Source organism: Camellia sinensis, chromosome 13 (genome assembly GCF_055761805.1).
Source record: "Camellia sinensis isolate YWXY chromosome 13, ASM5576180v1, whole genome shotgun sequence".
NCBI classification, from domain to species: domain Eukaryota; kingdom Viridiplantae; phylum Streptophyta; class Magnoliopsida; order Ericales; family Theaceae; genus Camellia; species Camellia sinensis.
Genome location: NC_138973.1, coordinates 11,547,142 through 11,567,028, shown reverse-complemented (window position 1 = coordinate 11,567,028; position 19,887 = coordinate 11,547,142). Strand labels below are relative to the sequence as shown.

Genomic DNA, 19,887 nt, shown 5'->3' with positions numbered 1-19,887 from the left:
GTTAAACATGTTAATGAATTAATCATGTCAATCTTGTCATTCACAGGTTAACACAATTCTTGGCAGGTCATGTTAGTGTTTAAACAGGTTGTGTTCGTGTTGAGGATTTTTTTGACACGACTCGAATACAACACGATTCGAACACAACACGACACGACACGATGCCCACACCTAATGGGAATATGTGAATGTGTATTGGAATTCTAATTTTTTTTTGGTATCATTTGGTCCTTAACGAACACCTAGTGGGTGGTCGGTAGCGACCCTTCTTTATATTTTAAAATTGTTTTAGAATATATTAGAGAACATTTATTTTCCCTCATTTTCAAGTTATTCATTTATTGTAAGTTTTAGTTTTAGTAACTTTGTTATGCTACAAGATCATGGATTTGAAGTTTGCTGATTATTTCAAAGGAAGGAGACAGCTGATCCAGATAATGGCCGACAATGCCCATTTTGTGAGGAATTGCATGAAGTATTTACAGAAAGAGAGAAAGACATGCAGCGAACGCTCCTTGAGTCCGAATCTGGTTCTTCACATGCAAAGAAGAGGTTTAAACGAATTGGTGGAGATCTTTCCTCTGAGATTATGAATATCAGGATGAAGTAGAGAGCGACAATCCTTGAAAAAAGAAGAGTGAGATAGAGAAGCGGTTGCGGACAACTGGATCGGACAAGGCTTCAAGACAACCTAATATGGGTAATACTAATAATAATGGTAATAATCTCAGCAGTATTTAGGAAATGCTTCAGGAATTTTTGCAGCAACAATGGAGGATCGAGATGTTGTGGAAGGAGTCAATAGAGAGGCATCACTATGAGAGGCAGATGTTTGAGCAAGAGTGGCGGCAATCAATGGAGAAGCTTGAAAGGGAGAGGCTGATGGCTGAACTGGCTTGAAAGGAGAAGAGGGATGCTGTCTTGACAACGCTCTTGAACAAACTTATCAATGAATAATCCTTGAGGGCAAATTAACTGAGACTGTCACTCAATCAATCTTTTCATAGACTTCAGACTTCGGTGGGTATCTTTTGAATAGTGGTTTGTTGATACCAGAAGTGAATGCAGGAAAAATGAAAAAATTTGAATTATAGAACATTAAACAAATAGATAGTGATTATTATAACTTTGGTATACAAATTGGACTTGTTTTTGTTAATTTGATTTCTATAGAAATTTGATGGGTTTTTTTTTTTTTCAAATCTTAAAGCAGCAATTTCAGTTTGTGGGAGTTAACCACCTGCAAGAATTGTATGGTGTTCGAGATTTTCAGGTTTCATTCTTACATTTCTTGTACATGTTCACAATTGAGATAAGATCTATGCTCTGTTCTTCTAATATATAATTTTTTCTTTCTTTTCAATTTATTGGCACATACTTGCTTTTCTTGCTGAAGTGATGTTTTTTTAGTTGCTGAAGTGACATTTTAAATTGATGGAAAGTTATATACATATTACTTGTAATACTTTGATCTAATGGAATTTAATTTTGAAGGAGGGAGGGGAATAAGAGAACGAAATCCCGAGACATGAGTCTAATTGCTGAGCTTGGTTGACTGTTAAGGGTTTGGTGCTTTTCTGCACTAATGGCCCTTGTTTTTGTGGCATCCAATATAGGCTTTGTTTGGTGCACTTTATTGAAATTGTTTACATGGTTTATGTTTGTTTTGGCACATAAAGAGACCAATGACGCTCTTCCATCCTACCTCGCCTATGGCGAGGCTTGAACTTGAACCTCCAGCCCCTGATAAGTGAGGGTTGGAAAAATGTCACACAAGATGACTATATGAAATTTAGGAATGGAGGGCTTTTAAATTTTGTTTTCTTTTTATCAATTTGAGAAAATTTGGATCAAACAGGCCATACATGTGGAGGCCATACATGTGGAGTAAAACAGGCCATTCGTGAACTCTTGGCACCTTATTTTTTCTCTTGCCTAGTCTATGTAGGATGCTTCTGTTTAGTGTTATATTGACTTTTGTTTTAGGAAACCCTTAGAATGTGTACCATATGCACTCCTATTATGTAGAAGGGTGTGTGCTGAAGAGGTTTCCCTGTTTGTTTAATAAGTTGTTTATTTGCAATGTTGTTATGACAAATCACATAGTAAATCATAACAAATTTTTTTTTTTTTTTTCTTTTTAAGATTCAAAGGCTAGAAGTGAGGTGGTGTATATTATAGAATTTCTTTACAAAATTTACAGGATTGCTGAATCAAATCAATATTGTCAAGTTATAAGGTTAGATATTGATAGAACCAAGTCTCATTCCATTTGACCTTTTTGTTTTCTTTTAAGATATAATAGATGGAGCACATTGTAATGTTTTTCGAGTGCAAAATGAATAAATTAATGGTTTTAAAATGTCATTACTTTTAAGATATAATGTGCTCCATCTGTCTCCTTAATGACACTCTAAAAGCATTAATTTATTCAAAAAACATTACAATGTGCTCCATCTATGTTAATGCTTTGTCTCCTTAATAACACTTTAAAACCATTAATTTATTCATTTTGCACTTGACAAACGTTACAATGTGCCCCATCTATCTCCTTAAAGACACTATAAAACCATTAATTTATTAATTTTGTACTCGAAAAACGTTACAATGTGCTCCATCTATTATATCTTAAAAACAATGACACTTTAAAACCATTAATTTATTCATTTGTCTCCTTAATGACCTTTAAAACCATTAATTTATTTATTTTACACTCGAAAAACATTACAATGTGCTCTATCTATTATTCATTTGTCTCCTTAATGACACTTTAAAACCTTTAATTTATTCATTTTGCACTCGAAAAATATTACAATGTGCTCCATCTATTATATTAATGATTTTAAAGTGTCTTGAAACCATTAATTTATTCATTTTACACTTGAAAAACGTTACAATGTGCTTCATCTATTATATTAACAAAAATGCTAGAGGCCCCAAAAATTCTACCAAAAGTTTTACCAAATGTCTCACATGGGTGTGGGACCCACATGGGACCCACATTGTGTAGGTCCCACACCCATGTGAGACATTTGATAAAATTTTTGGTAGAATATTTGAAGTCTCTAGCATTACTCTTATATTAATAGTTTTAAAGTGTCATTAATGAGACAAAACATTAAACTTTAATACTTTGTCTCGTTAATGACACTTTAAAACCATTAATTTATTCATTTTGCACTCGAAAAACGTTACAATATCAAGATATAATAGATTAAGCACATTGTAAGGTATAATAGATGGTTTTAAGATATAATAAATGGAACACATTGTAACGTTTTTCGAGTTTTGTCCTCTTAATGACACTTTAAAACCATTAATTTATTCATTTTACACTCAAAAAACATTACAATGTGCTCTATTATATCTTAAAAACATTTGATGCTTTGTCTCCTTAAGGACACTTAAAACCATGAATTTATTTATTTTGCTCTCGAAAAACGTTACAATGTGCTCCATATATTATATCTTAAAAGCAACATCTATTATATCTTAAAAGCAAAATGAATAAATTCATGCTTTTAAGATATAATAAATGGAGCACATTGTAACTTTTTTTGTGTGCAAAATGAATAAATTAAGAGTTTTCTTTGTCTCCTTAAGGACACTTTAAAACCATTAATTTATTCATTTTCCACTCGAAAAACGTTTACTTGCTTTTAAGATAACCACATGCATTTAATGCAAAGAAACCATATGCTTTGTCACCTTTAATGCAAAGAAACCATATGCATTTAATCACCATATGCATTATATATGCAAAGAAACCATACGCTTTGTCTCCTTTAATGCAAAGAAACCGTATGCTTTGTGACCTTTAATGCAAAGAAACCATTTGCATTTAATCACCATTATGCATTTATATATGCAAAGAAACCATATGCATTAAGGAGACAAAGCATTAAAGGTGATTAATTTGAAGAGGAAAGAAACCATATGCATTTATATATGCAAATTAAAGAACCTTCATGTGCTACTTCTTCCAAATATAAGGACTCTCATATTTATTTGGTAACTTTGTGCTTGATGTGTTATTTTTTTGAGAATAGAGTAAGAAGAAGTTACAGAGCGTGACAATAAGACTAGATAAGAAAACTTTATCCACTAGGTCAACCTTTAGTCGTTTGTTATTTGTTTAATTTGAGATGGAATTTTGGTTCATACTCTTTGCATCTCTATGTCTTTGTATTTCTCTGCATTCCCTCCTAAGTCTTTTACACACTAAAAAACTTCCACCAGGCCCTCCTACCATACCCTTCTTAGGTAACATACTATGGCTTCTCAAACCTCCCAAGATTTCTCCAACTTGGAACCCATCCTCCGCCGACTACGCACCAAACATGGCCCCATTCTCACTCTCCATATCGGTTCACGGCCTTCCATCTCCATAACTACTCATGAACTCGCCCACCGAGCCCTAGTCCAAAATGCCACTATCTTCGCCAATTGCCCACAAGCTATCGAAACCACCAAAGTTATCTTTAGCAACCACCGCACTGTTAGTTCTATGGCCTACGGATCATTGTGGAAGGTTCTTCGCAAAAACCTTGCATCTATCTTACATCCTTCTCAGTTAAATGTATACTCTGGTGGTCGTAAATGGGCATACGACATTAAAAAAAGAACTACTAGACATAGTTGAACAACCAGAATCAAGAAACAAGGCTATCCTTGTTCAAGATCATTTTCAATATGTTGTGTTTTGTGTTCTGGAGAGAAACTAGAAGAGAAGGTGATAAGAGACATAGAGGCGGTGCAACAACCGGTCCTTGCCAATTTCATAAGATTCAATGTGCTCAACTTCATGCCAAGGTTGGGAAAGATTGTGTTTCGAAAGCTTTGGAAAAAACTCTTAGAGATTCGAAAGAAGCAAGAAGATGTCCTCGTTCCACTCATAAGACAACGTCGAAAGAAAATAAACAATACAAAAGAGAGAGAGAGATGAAGGTGAATCCATTGTCTCCTACGTCGATACCCTTTTTGATCTCCGACTTCCCCAAGAAAACAATGCTAAAACAGAGCTCTCTGAAGGTGAGATGCTGAGTTTGTGTTCAGAGTTTATCAATGGCGGTACTGATACATCCACCACCACATTACAATGGGTTATGGCTAACTAAGTGAAGCACCAAGAAATTCAAGAAAAGCTATATAGAGAAATTAATGCAATGGTGAAAAGAGGGGAGGAGATCAAAGAACAAGACTTGGAAAAAATGCCATATTTAGAGGCCATAGTGTTGGAGACTTTAAGAAGACATCCACCCAGGCACTTCATATTGCCACGTGCTGTGACAGAGGACACTGTGATGGAAGGCTACGATATACCGATGAATGCCATGGTGAATTTCACAGTGGCAGAGATGGGTTGGGACCCAAATGTGAGGGAGGATCCAATGGAGTTCAGACCAAAGAGGTTTACGAGTGAGAAGGGAGGAGAAGAGAAGGTGGTGTTTGACATAAAAGGAGCTAAAGAGATCAAGATGATGCCTTTGGGTGCAGGAAGAAGGGTTTGTCCAACAATTACATTGGCATTGCTTCATCAAAAGTATTTTGTGGCTAATTTGATGAGGGATTTCAAGTGGACAAGTGAGGGTGCTGAAGAAGTTGACTTGAGTGAGAAACAAGACTTCACCATGGTCATGAAAAATCCACTCCATGCCCACATCACCCCAAGGATGAATTAAAGAATATTGCTATGGACTCATAATTTGTGCGCTAGATATTTACTCGATAGATAGAGAGAAAGAGAAAGAGAAAGAGAACAGGAAGAGCTTTCACTCCAAATGGAATCCAACCACATACATAGAATAATAATGACACCTTTTTTCTTGTGTCCTTAGCTATTAGTATATTCTCTAGACCCAAATAAACACTCCATTGATCACAACTTCTTAAAACAGATTTAAGTCAATTGGATACACTTATTTTTGTGTTGTGAAAAAAAACAACCTCGATCATGTTATTAAAAAAAGCAAACTTTCAGACTTTTTAACTAACACTTAATACTGTATTTGGTTAGGAGATTTAGAAAGTAATTTGAAAAAAGAAAAGAAAAATGTGTGTGAAACTAAGTGAAATATAAGTATATTTTATTCATATTTCACTTACCTTTTCCGTTTCAGTTTTCCTTTCCAAATCTCTCAACCAAACATGGTGTAAAGAAAAGTTGTTGGATCCATGAGATTTGTCCGATTCATGTGGAGGGATGCTTTACGTGAATTATGAGATTAGTCGAGATATGTGTAAGCTTGACTCGGACACTCAGTTATGAGGAAAAATAATAATAATAATTTGTTGGACAATAATTCATCCCACGTGATGTAAAAACTTGGCCCTTGATCATCAATATAATAAGAGTAAAAATTAGAAAAATGTTAGGGACACTAAATATTTTACCAAATATTATGCTAAATGTCTTATATGGGTGTAGAACCCACACAATGTGGGTCCCGTGTGGAACCTACACCCATGTGAGATATTTGGTAAAACATTTAGAGACACCAAATGTAAAATATTTGGTGAAAAATAATACGTTTAACATACATTATTTTTCACCAAGTTTGGTAAATGTTTTACCCTTGGTACACCAAATGTTTTACCCTTCAGGCCCCGTTTGAGCATGGTCCCAATGTTAATCAATTTGCGTAACATGAACTAAGCATGGCAGGAATCAGAGCAGATTTTGGATTAGCAAAAATATTGCAAATAACAAAATTGTACCTGTTGCACAGCAACCAAATATTTGATACCCAAAAGACTCCCATGTCGAACTTCCCATTCTGGTCTACACTGAAAAAAGAGGAAGAGACAATTAAAGCAGATGATACAGTCAGATCATATATATCTTTTTTATTGCAGTACAAACAGTGAGACTGTCACAAAACCATATATAATATAACTATAAATAATAAATAAACAGGCAAGCTCTTAAGAGAGTATTTACCTGCATTTGAAGCAAGACATTCAATGTCTCATGAACTAATGAGGAATGCATGTACTTTAGGACAGCGCCTAATGCTTGCACACAAGTTTCTCATTTTGGAGCAACAACCTGATCAGAGACATAGGCCTTGTTTGGTTTGTTTTTTAGAAACAATTTTGGAAAAAATTCTCTACAAACAAATTTTCAAGAGTAATCAAACCAATCAAATTTTTCCCAAAAAAATTTCAAAAATTTGTTTGGTTACTTACTTTCCAAAATTACTCTCTCTCTTATACACATCAAATCAATCACTTTTTTTAAAATTCTCTCCCCAAAACAATTTTTCAAAACCATTTCTGAAAAAAAGGCAAACCAAACAAGTTTTCGCACTTTTTATCTCAAAAACTACTCTACAAGCACAAACCAAACACACCCATAGTCTCCAAAACTGCAAAAGAGAGAAATGAAAAGAGGAAAAAAAATTCAGGTAAGGACCTCCAAGAAAACTTCTCTGAACCATCACCACAATATTTGCAATTAACTCATGAATCAAAACTACAGATTATTATTATGGACAGGTGTCAATTCCTATCAGCTAACAGAAAAAATCAATAAGAAACTAAAGTTCATGACTGGAACCCAATGGAAAAACAAATTCATACCGGTCTAGTGACAATACACACAAGAAACGAATCGCAGTCTTGAAGAAATTAACAATTTTTAAGCCAAGAATGCCTAGTCACTTTAACCAAGTTCATCAGCACACAATTTTCAGGAAGACTTTTCAGTGTATTCATCTTCCCTATTGAACAATTATCTTCACAGGAACCCTTTGCCTTAGCCATATCCGGATCTTCATGACCATCAATGCATGATTGAGGCTCTATCTTAACAAAACTAAAATTAAGTTCACCATTAGTTGCTGCAGCAGACAAATTCCTTTCACTATCTTCAGCCTTTACACAGGCATCAAACTTATCATCCCCACTGGCAAAGATTATTGTACTTGTAACCATTAATGGAGACGATGAATCTTCAACCTTCGGCCACTTCAGGTTTGGCTCAATCTCATCTGCTAGCACTTGCATATTCAAATCAATTTCTCTTCCTTTATCTTTTGTTTCAGAAAATGGATCATCAGAACTCAGGTCAAGCATATAAACTCCCGCACAAGCACCCTGATGGGTTAAAATTTCTCGTAGAGCCATGACACTACCATGGCAAACCTCCCAAACTGACAACATATAATCAGAGAAACTCTTATTCAGTAAAAATAATACTGGAAGATCAAAATTGCAGAAAGAATACACAAGAGCTTACCAGGAACAAACATATCAACAATGAGTTGTTCGACATAATTATGGAAAGGCCAACCTCCATCTCCATCATGCTCAAAGTTGTCTTCATCAGGAATAGGATCCGAAAATGGCTACATTAAAAGAAAATTTAAAACCAAAGTTCATATAAGAAGATAGAACACAAGGAAATTAAAAGTTGATTCTTGTTTCCTTTTGTTTTCTATGTTGGGAATAATTACAGTATGAGAATAAATTTGATCCAAGCAGTATAGACAGAGACACAAGATCCGGACAAAAGCACATATCATAATGGTGAACACATAGACAAAAACACTGCAAGAGCACACAAACGCATCTCTATGAGTTTTTATAAGTATTTAAATATCTAGAGGTTAAAAAAGGACAATTTCTGAAGTTTGCTCCTGTATATTTAGGATAAAGAAAACAGGTTCAGTTTCCATTGCAAAAAGTCATGTAGCTATCCACAAAATGAAATACAACTAGTTTGAAGCCAATAGACATGTAAATTACAAAAACCACTTCTAAAAGTTATAACACAATGCAACATAACTAGTGAGAAAGAAATGAAAATAACTAGCATACACTGGCAGCACCCAAATACTATTTTAGTACCTTATTAGAGATTGATGAATCTGGACAAAAGCCCTTTGGCGACATCATATCTTGACAGTATGTTATCTCCACATCTCCATCCTTAGACCAACCTTTCGTTTGATCTTTCGAACTTATTTTTGCTTTTCGTTTTAAAAGATTCAGTTCCCTAGCACTAGGCCTTCTAGATTTGTAACTGGGTACCATATTTGAAACTAGTTGCCGGACATTGTGTACAGAATGTTGAGTATAAAATTGATGGGGTACCCCATTCCCATGGGAGTTAAATTTGTGCTCAATAAGGTCTTCATGTCTTATCATGTCATTGACATCCATGAACTGCTCACACATATCCAAACCTGCACAAGTCAAATGTTAGTTGGAGAAGTATATGCACATAAATTTATAGCAAATACATCACTTAATAGTCATGAACTCATGGTGAAATAATTAAAGGAAAACAGATATTTAAAATATAAATAAAAATAAAAAAACAGTTTCAAGGTTTCAAAAAAAAAAACACTAATTTGGGGCAGAGAAAGGCAATAACAAACATGAGAAAAATAAATAAATAAGATACTTACAATTTCTTGATGTGGGTGACTAGAAGAACACTAATAAAGTCATCCACATACCAGAAACCATTTCAAAGTAGATAAAAGATGCCAATAGACTAGAAGGAAGAGTCTACTAGTAGTCATACCAACACCTGATAGTTATCAATAAAAGAGCAAAAGATATATCTCCATATCTAAATAAAAAAGCATTAGATACAGCCAGGACAACTACAGTCTGGAAACTTCATAAGATTTGGACTCTTCAAGTGTTCTTAAACATTATAAAAATTATACAAGCACCCAAATTAAAATATCAATAACAAACCCAGTTAAAGGAATATGCCTATATTGCTAATCCATAATAAATAAATGACAATGAGAATAAACTTATCCAATCAGCATCAGAGGCTTTGCTTTTGACGAGCCAAACGCTCCCTTGGGTTCTTCATGTTATCACTTGCAATATCGAACTCCTAAAGAGAAACTAATGTGAAAATTCAAAATGCACTCAAATTTGTTTAATGTACGGTTAAAGAGGCTGGTACCACCAACGTAAAGTCACACAAAATGTAAGACAAACAAAATTGTATTGCAGAAACCAATACCAATTAAGACTGATAATGCGCATACCGTACCAAACCAAACTAAGCTCTGTGTCCCAATCAAGTGAGGTCAACTAATGCACATATCATACCATGACTATTAAAATCAGTTTCAATTTGGTAATTAGATTGTTTCTGTTCTTTTTTCCAATAAGAAACAGAGCTCAAATGTTAAGTTCACTAAACAAGATAAATGCCTGAAAAATAAACATTGTGCTACGAATGCTTTGTGTGGCTCCATAGAAGCACCAAAAATGATAAGAGGTCTTCACCATCAACTTCAAAGATGGTGTCCAAACCTAGCAACAGTTGTCCATCAATGTCGGGCATTGCAATTTCCAACTTCTTCTTTAAGAATCAAAGACAAATAACAAGGAGAACAGCCAAAGAATTATTTTCTGATCTCACAAGGAAGCATTTCATCAATGCAGGTAAAGTAAGTTTCTGGTGAATGACCATAATAGTGAAACACTCATCATTCGTCACATTGGGTTTGTAATAACTCCCCCTCAAACTTGATAACATAACCATTAAGAATAAAAAAAATAAATAAATAGAAAAGCACTACAAATGGAGGGCCGGAGGCCAAGAAATTTTGTTCTTTGTATGTAATTTTTTTATAAAGAAAGTGTGAAAAGGAAATGATGGCCTATGCGTCAAGTCTGAAACAGAACTCTTAAAAGCAAAGATAGCCCTATGCTCACTTAAAATTAAGAAATACAGTCTCACTTAAAATTTTCGAGTATAGCTGCCCCTCTCTAAGCCAAGAAATCAATTATCCATTCCCTAATAAATCAAGCATTCAACAAAGCAAAATCATAGCGTGAATCAAAAAGGGGAGAATATCCAAAATTTCGTGATTTTACTCCTAGCCCACAAGCAAAACATCACATCACCTTCCACCCAAATATGCCTATTAACAAATATTTTGGCATGCTATACCCTTCCAAGCACACAAAAATCCCCAATTCACTGCATTGCCACAGTCGGGACATACAAAAGGAAGCAATAACCTTCCCATTGAAATCCCTACATATTCTCCAGTTTCAATTCAGTCTTGATTACCTGGGGAACCCCATCAAATTCAATTTCATGAATGCTGCGGCTGCCCTCAAAACAAATTCTACAGCCGAAGGCTGAGGCATTTGACTTGTAGCAGATGAGGCTGCCTTCAAATGTCTCTAAATTAAAAATATATGGCACACCCCCAAAAGGGCTTCACTCCACAAATCATGATGTGTACTAGAACATTTTACTCATGCAAACCATACAGAACAGGAAAGAAAACTCCTCCACAAAGAAATGATACCAGAACAATGAAGATATAAACGGACGCATGTCTCTTGATTTCTACATAAATCTAGGGTAGGGTAAAACGCTAAGTTTTGATCAAACCAGCCATAAAATATATTTACAAGCAAAAACTACATCTAAAGGTCCAACACCTCTTGTCCAAGAAAGTTCACCAATTTTTATTATCAAGGTCTCAAAGAAATTTGTGATTTCAAGAGACCAAAGAATAGGAAGAAAGCATACTGCCAATGTCAGCACTTTCAGATATTTAGAGGTAGTAAAGGCAAGGTAAAGAAAGAAAAAATGGCATATGCTTTCCTGCCAAAAAAAAACACTTGTGTTAAGATAAGACTTCAAGCTCTAAGAAATGGACTTGCACAAGCCTCAAAAAATTGTGTCAAAGAAAATTGTTTACAAAGATCTTCTATTACCCCTTTCCTATAGGAATGAAATTCCTCAAGGAACCATTATTCAATGCCAAGACACCTACCCTACCCTTCTTATGATGATAAACAGCAATTCAATTCACCAATCCTTTCTACCTTCTCCACTAGTCTCCAACAAAGAGTGTCTCCAACAAAAAGTGTCTCCATAACCTGTTAATCTTGAAGCCACCTTAGCTAAACTTTAAAAATAGACCAAATTTAACAAACTCTACTCACCCTTGATCACAACTATACTACTTAAGAAAATTGTGTACTACTCACCCTTTAATAGAAAGAAAATTGTATCTCCTGAAATTGAAGGTTGTAAGAACCATTTCCATCTCCTCCAACCTTAAACCCACAAAATATAACAAACTATTATGCCTTATATATCATTCAACATACAACACTAGTAAATAAAATGGGAGAGAAGACCCCGAAGAGATGAACTTGCACAGGTCTTGAAAAATCATATCATTTGCAACTCCAAAGCCCCACCCATATAAACGTTGAAATACTTTCAATCTCTGTTATCAGAATCTTACGATTCGCGATTCGATTCACGATTCGATTCCCAATTTTTGTAAAATCGATACGAATCTAAGGGTGAATCTATTTTGGAAGCGAATCTCTAGTGAATCGCACGATTCACAATCGATTCACGATTCGATCCACTTTTTACGATTCATACAATTTTTAAAATTATTGTGTCCGACATATTTTCGACTCTATTTTTCCTCCATCTTTTTATTAAAAATGACATAATACAACTTCTAATAGCGTTTAATACGAAAATAACCAGCATATATACATGCTTTGTTGTTATTTTAGTGATCATGAAGTTTTTAATAGGAACCAATTAGATTTAGTCAGACCTAACATATTTTTAACCTTTCTTCTCATTATTTTTTTTCCTTTAAAAAATCGTAATATATCTTCTAAAGATGTTTAAGATTAAAGTTACACTATGAATTATCTATTGCTATTTTATTAAATTAAATATTACATCTTTTAAAAATATTTTAGGCTTTAAAAAAAAAGATTCTAAATGATTTTTTTTTATTATTTGCTCACTGTTACTTAGAAAAGTATGTATGCTTATTGTCCAAATATCAATGTCGTTGTTAATTATTGTTACTTTAGAAATTGGTAGTTTGTCTATTTGGTTATTATTTTTATTAAGAATGGTTGATAAGAAATATCTAAAAAAGAAAAAAAGGTAAGATGGTGATCTTACATTGGAACGTTTGTTAACTTTTTACTTATTAAACTACGTGATTATCATTCAAAATAACATTTTTATTGATTTAAGTTTAAATATTTTATATTCATAAGATATATTTAACATCTAAATGTGTAAATATATGTTTTTAAATAATTTAGAAGAAGTGACTGAATCTTTACGATTCACGATTCGATTCGATTCGCGATTCGGTACGAGATCATTTCGATTTACAATACGAATCTCGATTTGACAACTATGCTTTCAATTACTAAGTGGCATTGCAAATTTTGTTCAACAAGGAACCACCAAACCAATTTTATTGCAATTAACACTACAAAAAAATTTGTTTTTTGCGACGGTACACGGCCGTCGCAAATGCCCCGAAAGCCGTCGCTAATGTCTTTTGCGACGGTAATGTAGCTTTTTGCGACGGTAAGGGGGGGTCGCGACAGACGGGGTTGCAAAAGACCTTTCGCGACGGTAAGTACCGTCGCCATTAGTTTCTGCGACGGTAAGCCAAGTTTTTTGCGACGGCATTTTTCCCGTCGCAAATAATGGTGGGAAAATCACTTTTCGCGACGGCACGTAATTTCCGTCGCTAAAAGTGAGTTTTTGAGACGGGAACATTACCGTCGTTAAAGGCTCTGGCATCTATAAGTATTGGCGACGGCACGGTTTACCGTCGCTAAAGGTGTCCTGTACATTCAATAAGCCAGCTTTTGCGACTGTGTTGGTACCGTCGCAAAAGCCTATTAATGGTTTTTGCGACGGGTTCTTCTCCCGTCTCAAAAAATAAAAAAAAATAAAAAAAATAAACCCTGCCGATAAATTATTAAAAAAATTAAAATAACCTGTATTAGATAAAAAATAAGTATAAAAAATTGAAAAATTACAGAATAATATAAATACGTACATAAACTAAAATTGACAAATAATGAAAATTAATAATATTGTTCAATTCATAGCAATACATAAATAAAAATTCAGAACAATAAAAATTATGCCACTACATAACGTCGCATAATACATACATAATGTTGCTCCCAAATTTAAATAACATAAATCAAAATCAAAATCAAAAGTTTTCGTCTTCATTCGTTCGTGGGTTACAAAAACAAAAATTAGTCATAATCTTGATACGCCCGCATTCCAGAAAAAGCCAACTGCTACTCAGGAAATATCTGAAAAAAACAAGATAAAAATAATTAAAAACCATATAATGTGTTAATATTTTAATTATAGAAAAATATAAAAAAAAAATTGACTACTATATAATTAGAAAGATAGTTTAGTAAATAATTTTGACTGGACCGAAATCCGGCTCTAACTCCCAAACCGGGAACCCGATTCGAGCCCCGTCTTCTCCCACAAGTCTCTCGTGCCTAGGCGGACGTGTGTGCCAAGTTTCGTGCTAAACCGACGCCGTTTGGTGATTTTGGGGCGTTAACGGCTCTAAATGATTTTTTTTTATTATTTGCTCACTGTTACTTAGAAAAGTATGTATGCTTATTGTCCAAATATCAATGTCGTTGTTAATTATTGTTACTTTAGAAATTGATAGTTTGTCTATTTGGTTATTATTTTTATTAAGAATGGTTGATAAGAAATATCTAAAAAAGAAAAAAAGGTAAGATGGTGATCTTACATTGGAACGTTTGTTAACTTTTTACTTATTAAACTACGTGATTATCATTCAAAATAACATTTTTATTGATTTAAGTTTAAATATTTTATATTCATAAGATATATTTAACATCTAAATGTGTAAATATATGTTTTTAAATAATTTAGAAGAAGTGACTGAATCTTTACGATTCACGATTCGATTCGATTCGCGATTCGGTACGAGATCATTTCGATTCACAATACGAATCTCGATTTGACAACTATACTTTCAATTACTAAGTGGCATTGCAAATTTTGTTCAACAAGGAACCACCAAACCAATTTTATTGCAATTAATTCGAAGTAACTGAGAGATCATCCAAAACAGTAATAAAGAAGCACAAAGAAACAATTTTCCAAATCAAATTGAGTACCTGTCCCCCAGATGCCAATAAAGCGCCAAACTCTAAATCTTGTTAATATCAAAGCTGTTACAATTAAAAATAGAAATTCGTTAATGGAATAACATGGATTCCTGGTTCACTTGTGCTTCTGAACATAGAAATCAATTTGTTTTTGCAACACCAAATGGAATGCTCATGATCACATGTAAAGAATAGGAAGTATATATAGTAAAGGTGACGGGAAAAGCAGATACAAGGAGCCAGAAACAACCTTCTAAACGAACTGCTTACTACAATTTTAGAACCAAAGTTAGGCCATGCCACCACATCTTCCACAATACCAGAAATTCCAGCCCCTGACATCTTTGTCTCAGCACAACTATATAGTTCAGTCAATGTTGTATGCTTAACATTCCCTGCAATAGCCCCAATAGCATGAGCTGCAGCAACCCTTGTATCCCAGTTTTTACTGTGGAGATACTGAGAAACCTGAATTCAAGAGAGAGAAGATTAAAGCTAAAATGATCAATGTCAACTGTAAGATAGATCTGGACTAAAAAACCAAAGCTTCACCAATAAAATGATGAATAAGAACAAAACCAATTTTCTTAAAGGCATAGTGTCATTTGTGTTATTAAACGCATAGGCTCTTTGTTCTAAAGTGATAGGTTCAAAACCCAGACAAGTCATCATGTATAAGTTTTTTGTGTGGATTTTCAGTTTGCATATCACTACTCAAATCATAAAGTACCACAAAAGAGAGTCAAGGCAATAAGACTTTACTTAATAGAGAGCTCAGGTCTTGAGGATGTGATTTTGCAATATCCCCTACCTGCCGGGCTGCTGTAAATCTTGTTGCTTGGGATCGATTTATGGAAATGTCAAATCAAAAACCTCAGTTTGATTTTATTGTGTTCCGAGTTTTTTTTTTTTTTTTTTTTTTTCAACACTAGCTTATTATGTTTTGTGTAGGGTTTGCCCCCTTTCAAAATTCTGGATTGTTGGCTTGGTTGTCTCCCTTGATCAGGTCAAGATCGATATATGTGAATATCAAATCAAAAAATGCGGCTTAGGATTATTTTATGTTCCAATTTTTATTTTATTTTTTTTGGGTTTTGAAATTTTTTTTTAGCACTAGCTTATTATGTTCCATTATATGGTTGTCATAATTTTGTTTAATAATGGCAACCGAATAACCAGTAGGACAATCTTCATTGTATTTGAACAATAACTTTTGTTTGTGTACTTAACAACAAACGGAATACAGAAGAATAAAAGAATTGAGAGAGTTTGTTTGATTACAAAAATCAAATCAGAAAATAAAAATAAAATAAATAAAACAGATTTTGATTTTGTTTTAGAAATAGGTTTTGAAAGTTTTGGAAACACAGCAATTTTTTTTCAACTTTGGTCTAATTTTTAGGTGGGACCCATGTGCCAAATTTGGCGGGTCTAAGTGGTAACGCGTTCTATGCCTATTGTGATTCACGTAGTATATTTGTTTGCTCAAAACCATTATCGAGTGAATGAAAAATTGAAGCCAAAGCGAACTCCATGGAAATGGAGTTTTTGGTGAAAATTCCTTAAGGTTTGGTTTAAGGCTTGTCCCACATTGATTTGGTGGGCAAACTTTGAGTGGGTTTATAAGGCTTGAGTTTGGAACTTAGACTAGGCTCCAAGGGGCACCCAAGTTTTGTAGGGAGGGAGGTTATAGAAAAAGTGGGCTAGACCCATTGGACCCAAAAAAAACACACTTGAGCGGGCTAGGTTGGGCTTGGGCACCGGTGCGTGGCATGAGGTTGGGTTGGGTTTGTCTGGCCCAATATTTATCTTTTTAGGTCAAAAACATTTGAATTTTATTTTATTTATTTAGAAATAAAATCTGTCCGTTTTTTATTTCAAATTCTGGTTGAAAATAAAATTCAAATTTTGGTTTGCACCTCTTCAGAAATTCTATACAGTTTCGTATCTGTCCAAACCGAATTTGTTCAAATTCAAATCCACCCAAAACAGGTTTTTAACTATTTGAAATTCAAACCAAACAGTGCCTTTCCTGTTCAAACAAATTTGTATCTGTTTAATTTAAATTGAACAAGTACCGTACCTGTTTAATTCAAACCAAACAGCCACCACTCCACTTATATAAATAGGCAGTCCCTCATTTGGATTTTCACTCCAATTTTCGTTCTTCTCTGTTGCCATTTATCTCTGCATTTTGCTGTATTAATGTCACGACCCAAACCCGGCCCTATGGGTTTAGCACCGTAACCGGCCAGTAATCCGAGATTACCGAAGGCCTGCAGGACAGTAATACAGTAAAACAGAGTACAGGGCCTGGCGGAAGCCAATACAGTAAATAAACAATGCCCAATGAGCTACGACAGTCTATATGAAAAAAAGACTTTTTCATGCATTCACATATACAAACTGTACAGTCTATACAAAATTTACAGTCACACAGTACAGGGACTTAATCCCTTGATAACAGTACGGTAAACAGTCAGTCTATACAATTCATTCAGTTATTACAAAACAGTAAGACAGTACAGAAGGGGGACTTCTAAAACACCCCTAAGCCTTAGCACGATAGGCTCGGAACCTCGCAGTGAGGCACAAAGGCTGGCTTGACAAAACTGGAGTTACCCTGACGCCTCTAGCCGCGGTCTGGTGCCTGCACACCTACATATATATATGAGCAGTGAGCTAAAGCCCAGTGAATAACATAATGCGTAAAGGGGTTTAGAATGAATGTCCTTACAGTAATGAAAACAGTTCAATTCAATCAGTATTTCAGTTGTTCAGTACAGTAAACAGTCATATGTGGTACATCCATTAGCATAACAGTAACAGTAGGTCTTAAAAGACCAAACAGTAATGATGGCCATCAATCAGTAAACAGTAATGGCTCCACGAGGGAACCGACAGAGATCTCTGTAACAGTAACAGTAACAGTAAACAGTAGGTACTAAGGATGCCACAGTACAGTTCAGAAATAAAGGACATACATTCATTCAGTAATACCAGTTCAGTAAACAGTTCAGTTCAGTATTCAAAAGATATCAGTTGAACATATCTTTACACAATTGTTACTCACAGAGTTCTGGGCTACAGTAGGCTAGAGCGTCTCCTCGAAATGCCAACCCTAAACAATTAACAGATTGAACACACTCTAAGTTTCACAGATGGGAAAGGTAATAATTAAATCCCTAAATTTGCCTCGGTGTGTTCTACATCTATATCCTCATTAAGATGTCTTAAACTAGGCCTAAGAATGCCTAGAATGGGATGAGGATGCAAAGATGCACTTAGAAAACATTTTCAGAATTTTCGGAAAAACAGAGTCCCGCTCGAGCACATGTTTCCCCACTCGAGCGTACAGGCAAACAAAGGTACACGCTCGAGCATAAACTTTCCCGCTCGAGCGTACTGTAAAAGTACTGGATGGGTGAAATCTTCGCTCGACGCCCGCTCGAGCTTGAGACATGACTCCGCTCGAGCGGACTGTAAAACAATGCAAGATGCTGGAAGCTCGATTTTCCCGCTCGAGCGGCACTTCCCCCGCTCGAGCGGACGACTGAAATCTGGAAATCCCAGATTTGAGCTCCAGGTTCAAAACCAAGCTCAAAAGCATCAAAACCAATCCTCTTGGGCCCATTTTCTGGAAAACATTTATAAACACATAGAATAACATGTTTCAAAGCTCAATTTTAAGAAATCAAAGCCCAAGGGTGTTTAATTCAAACTCAATTTAAACCATTTTTCAAGCACAAGATGAACATGCAAACATGCATGAATTCAAACCATTTCAAAGCTTCGATTTGATGCTCTAAGGAGCCAATTCTTTTCAAAACATGATGAAATCATGGACTACACTCATGAAAACAACTCAAAATCCAACAATACTACCATGCATGCAAAGATTGGGCTTCAATTCACCATTAATGAACCAATTCATGACTTAGCTCTACAATTGGACATGAACCATGCATGAATCAACTTAAACACAAGTCAAAAGGATGAAATTCATACCTAGGTTCCTTGAATGCAAGTCTAGAGGTTCAAATTAACAATCCACACTTCAATCTTCAAGCATTTCTACCAATGAACTCAAGATCCACTCAATTCTCTCTCACTCTCTATCTTGGTCGGTTGAGTCTAAGGAATGAGCTGATGGAATGTGTATGAATGAGTGTAATGAGGCTCAAAGATGATTCAAGTAGTGGGCCACGTAAGTGGCATTAAGGTAATTAAGCCTAACTCTTTAATTAGCTTATTTTAATCTAATCTAATCATACCTAATCAATTTTCAAATAAATATACCATAAAATTACATTAATTATGACGATCATAAAACATCAATCGGTTACTAATTCGGCCGCCGATAAGGCCTTCAATTAAACGCTCAAACATGAACAGATAAAATAAACAATCAACAGATAGAATGCAATTCAAACGTACATACTCAGTCAGTTCAGTTCCAGTTTCCAGTCAGTCAGTTCAGCATTTTGAATCAGTCCAATTATCAGTCATAATCAGCTCAGTTTAACGGTAATCGATGTTTATCGATAATCAATCAGTCATTAATCGGTAAACAGTATGAGGGTTGTTACAATTAATTACTTTAATTTTCTGTGAGAAAAAGTGTAATTAATTTTTTGTGAGAAAGAGTATATACACAAAGTGTGTTCGTTGTGCAAACAATTTATAGTGCTGGTATTGTTTGCTGTTGATCATTTTGTCCTGGGAGATAGTCGTCCACATTGTAAAAGCACTGTGGAGAGGACGAATTTGTCTTAAAAACACAGTGTTAAACACTGGACTTGATCAGAAAATTTGTTCAACAAAATTAATTTGGTAAGTAATTAATTTACTTTTCTGTTTTATTATTTTTCCTGTTTCAGATTTTGATTTTATTTTTGTAACAAAATAAGAATCTGCTTTATTTAT

The 19,887-nt window shown here is 34.7% G+C and overlaps 1 protein-coding gene, 1 long non-coding RNA gene and 1 pseudogene across 3 annotated transcripts; 1 reads left to right on the top strand and 2 right to left on the bottom strand.

Annotated features, from left to right (window-relative positions):
- Positions 1 to 3,969: 3,969 nt before the first annotated feature.
- On the top strand, positions 3,970 to 5,681 carry LOC114293185 (cytochrome P450 89A9-like; annotated as a pseudogene).
- Positions 5,682 to 6,658: 977 nt separating this feature from the next.
- On the bottom strand, positions 6,659 to 7,066 carry LOC145805961 (uncharacterized). The gene is made up of 2 exons (XR_014348319.1): positions 6,941 to 7,066; positions 6,659 to 6,786 (listed from the first exon to the last, which is right to left on the bottom strand). It is a non-coding gene; the product is annotated as an uncharacterized LOC145805961 (long non-coding RNA).
- A 398-nt stretch (positions 7,067 to 7,464) lies between these two features.
- LOC114293186 (TATA-binding protein-associated factor BTAF1-like) lies at positions 7,465 to 12,046 on the bottom strand. Of its 2 annotated transcripts, none has more exons than XM_082901457.1 (4): positions 11,054 to 12,046; positions 8,851 to 9,859; positions 8,240 to 8,348; positions 7,465 to 8,153 (listed from the first exon to the last, which is right to left on the bottom strand). In XM_082901457.1, exons 2-4 carry the CDS (start codon positions 9,178 to 9,180, stop codon positions 7,630 to 7,632), a joined length of 963 nt encoding a protein of 320 aa, XP_082757583.1. In that variant the 5' UTR covers positions 9,181 to 9,859; positions 11,054 to 12,046; the 3' UTR covers positions 7,465 to 7,629. The 2 variants fall into 2 exon arrangements, with proteins under 2 accessions (XP_082757583.1, XP_028093017.2); XM_028237216.2 differs by having other exon boundaries at positions 8,851 to 9,188.
- Positions 12,047 to 19,887: the final 7,841 nt, after the last annotated feature.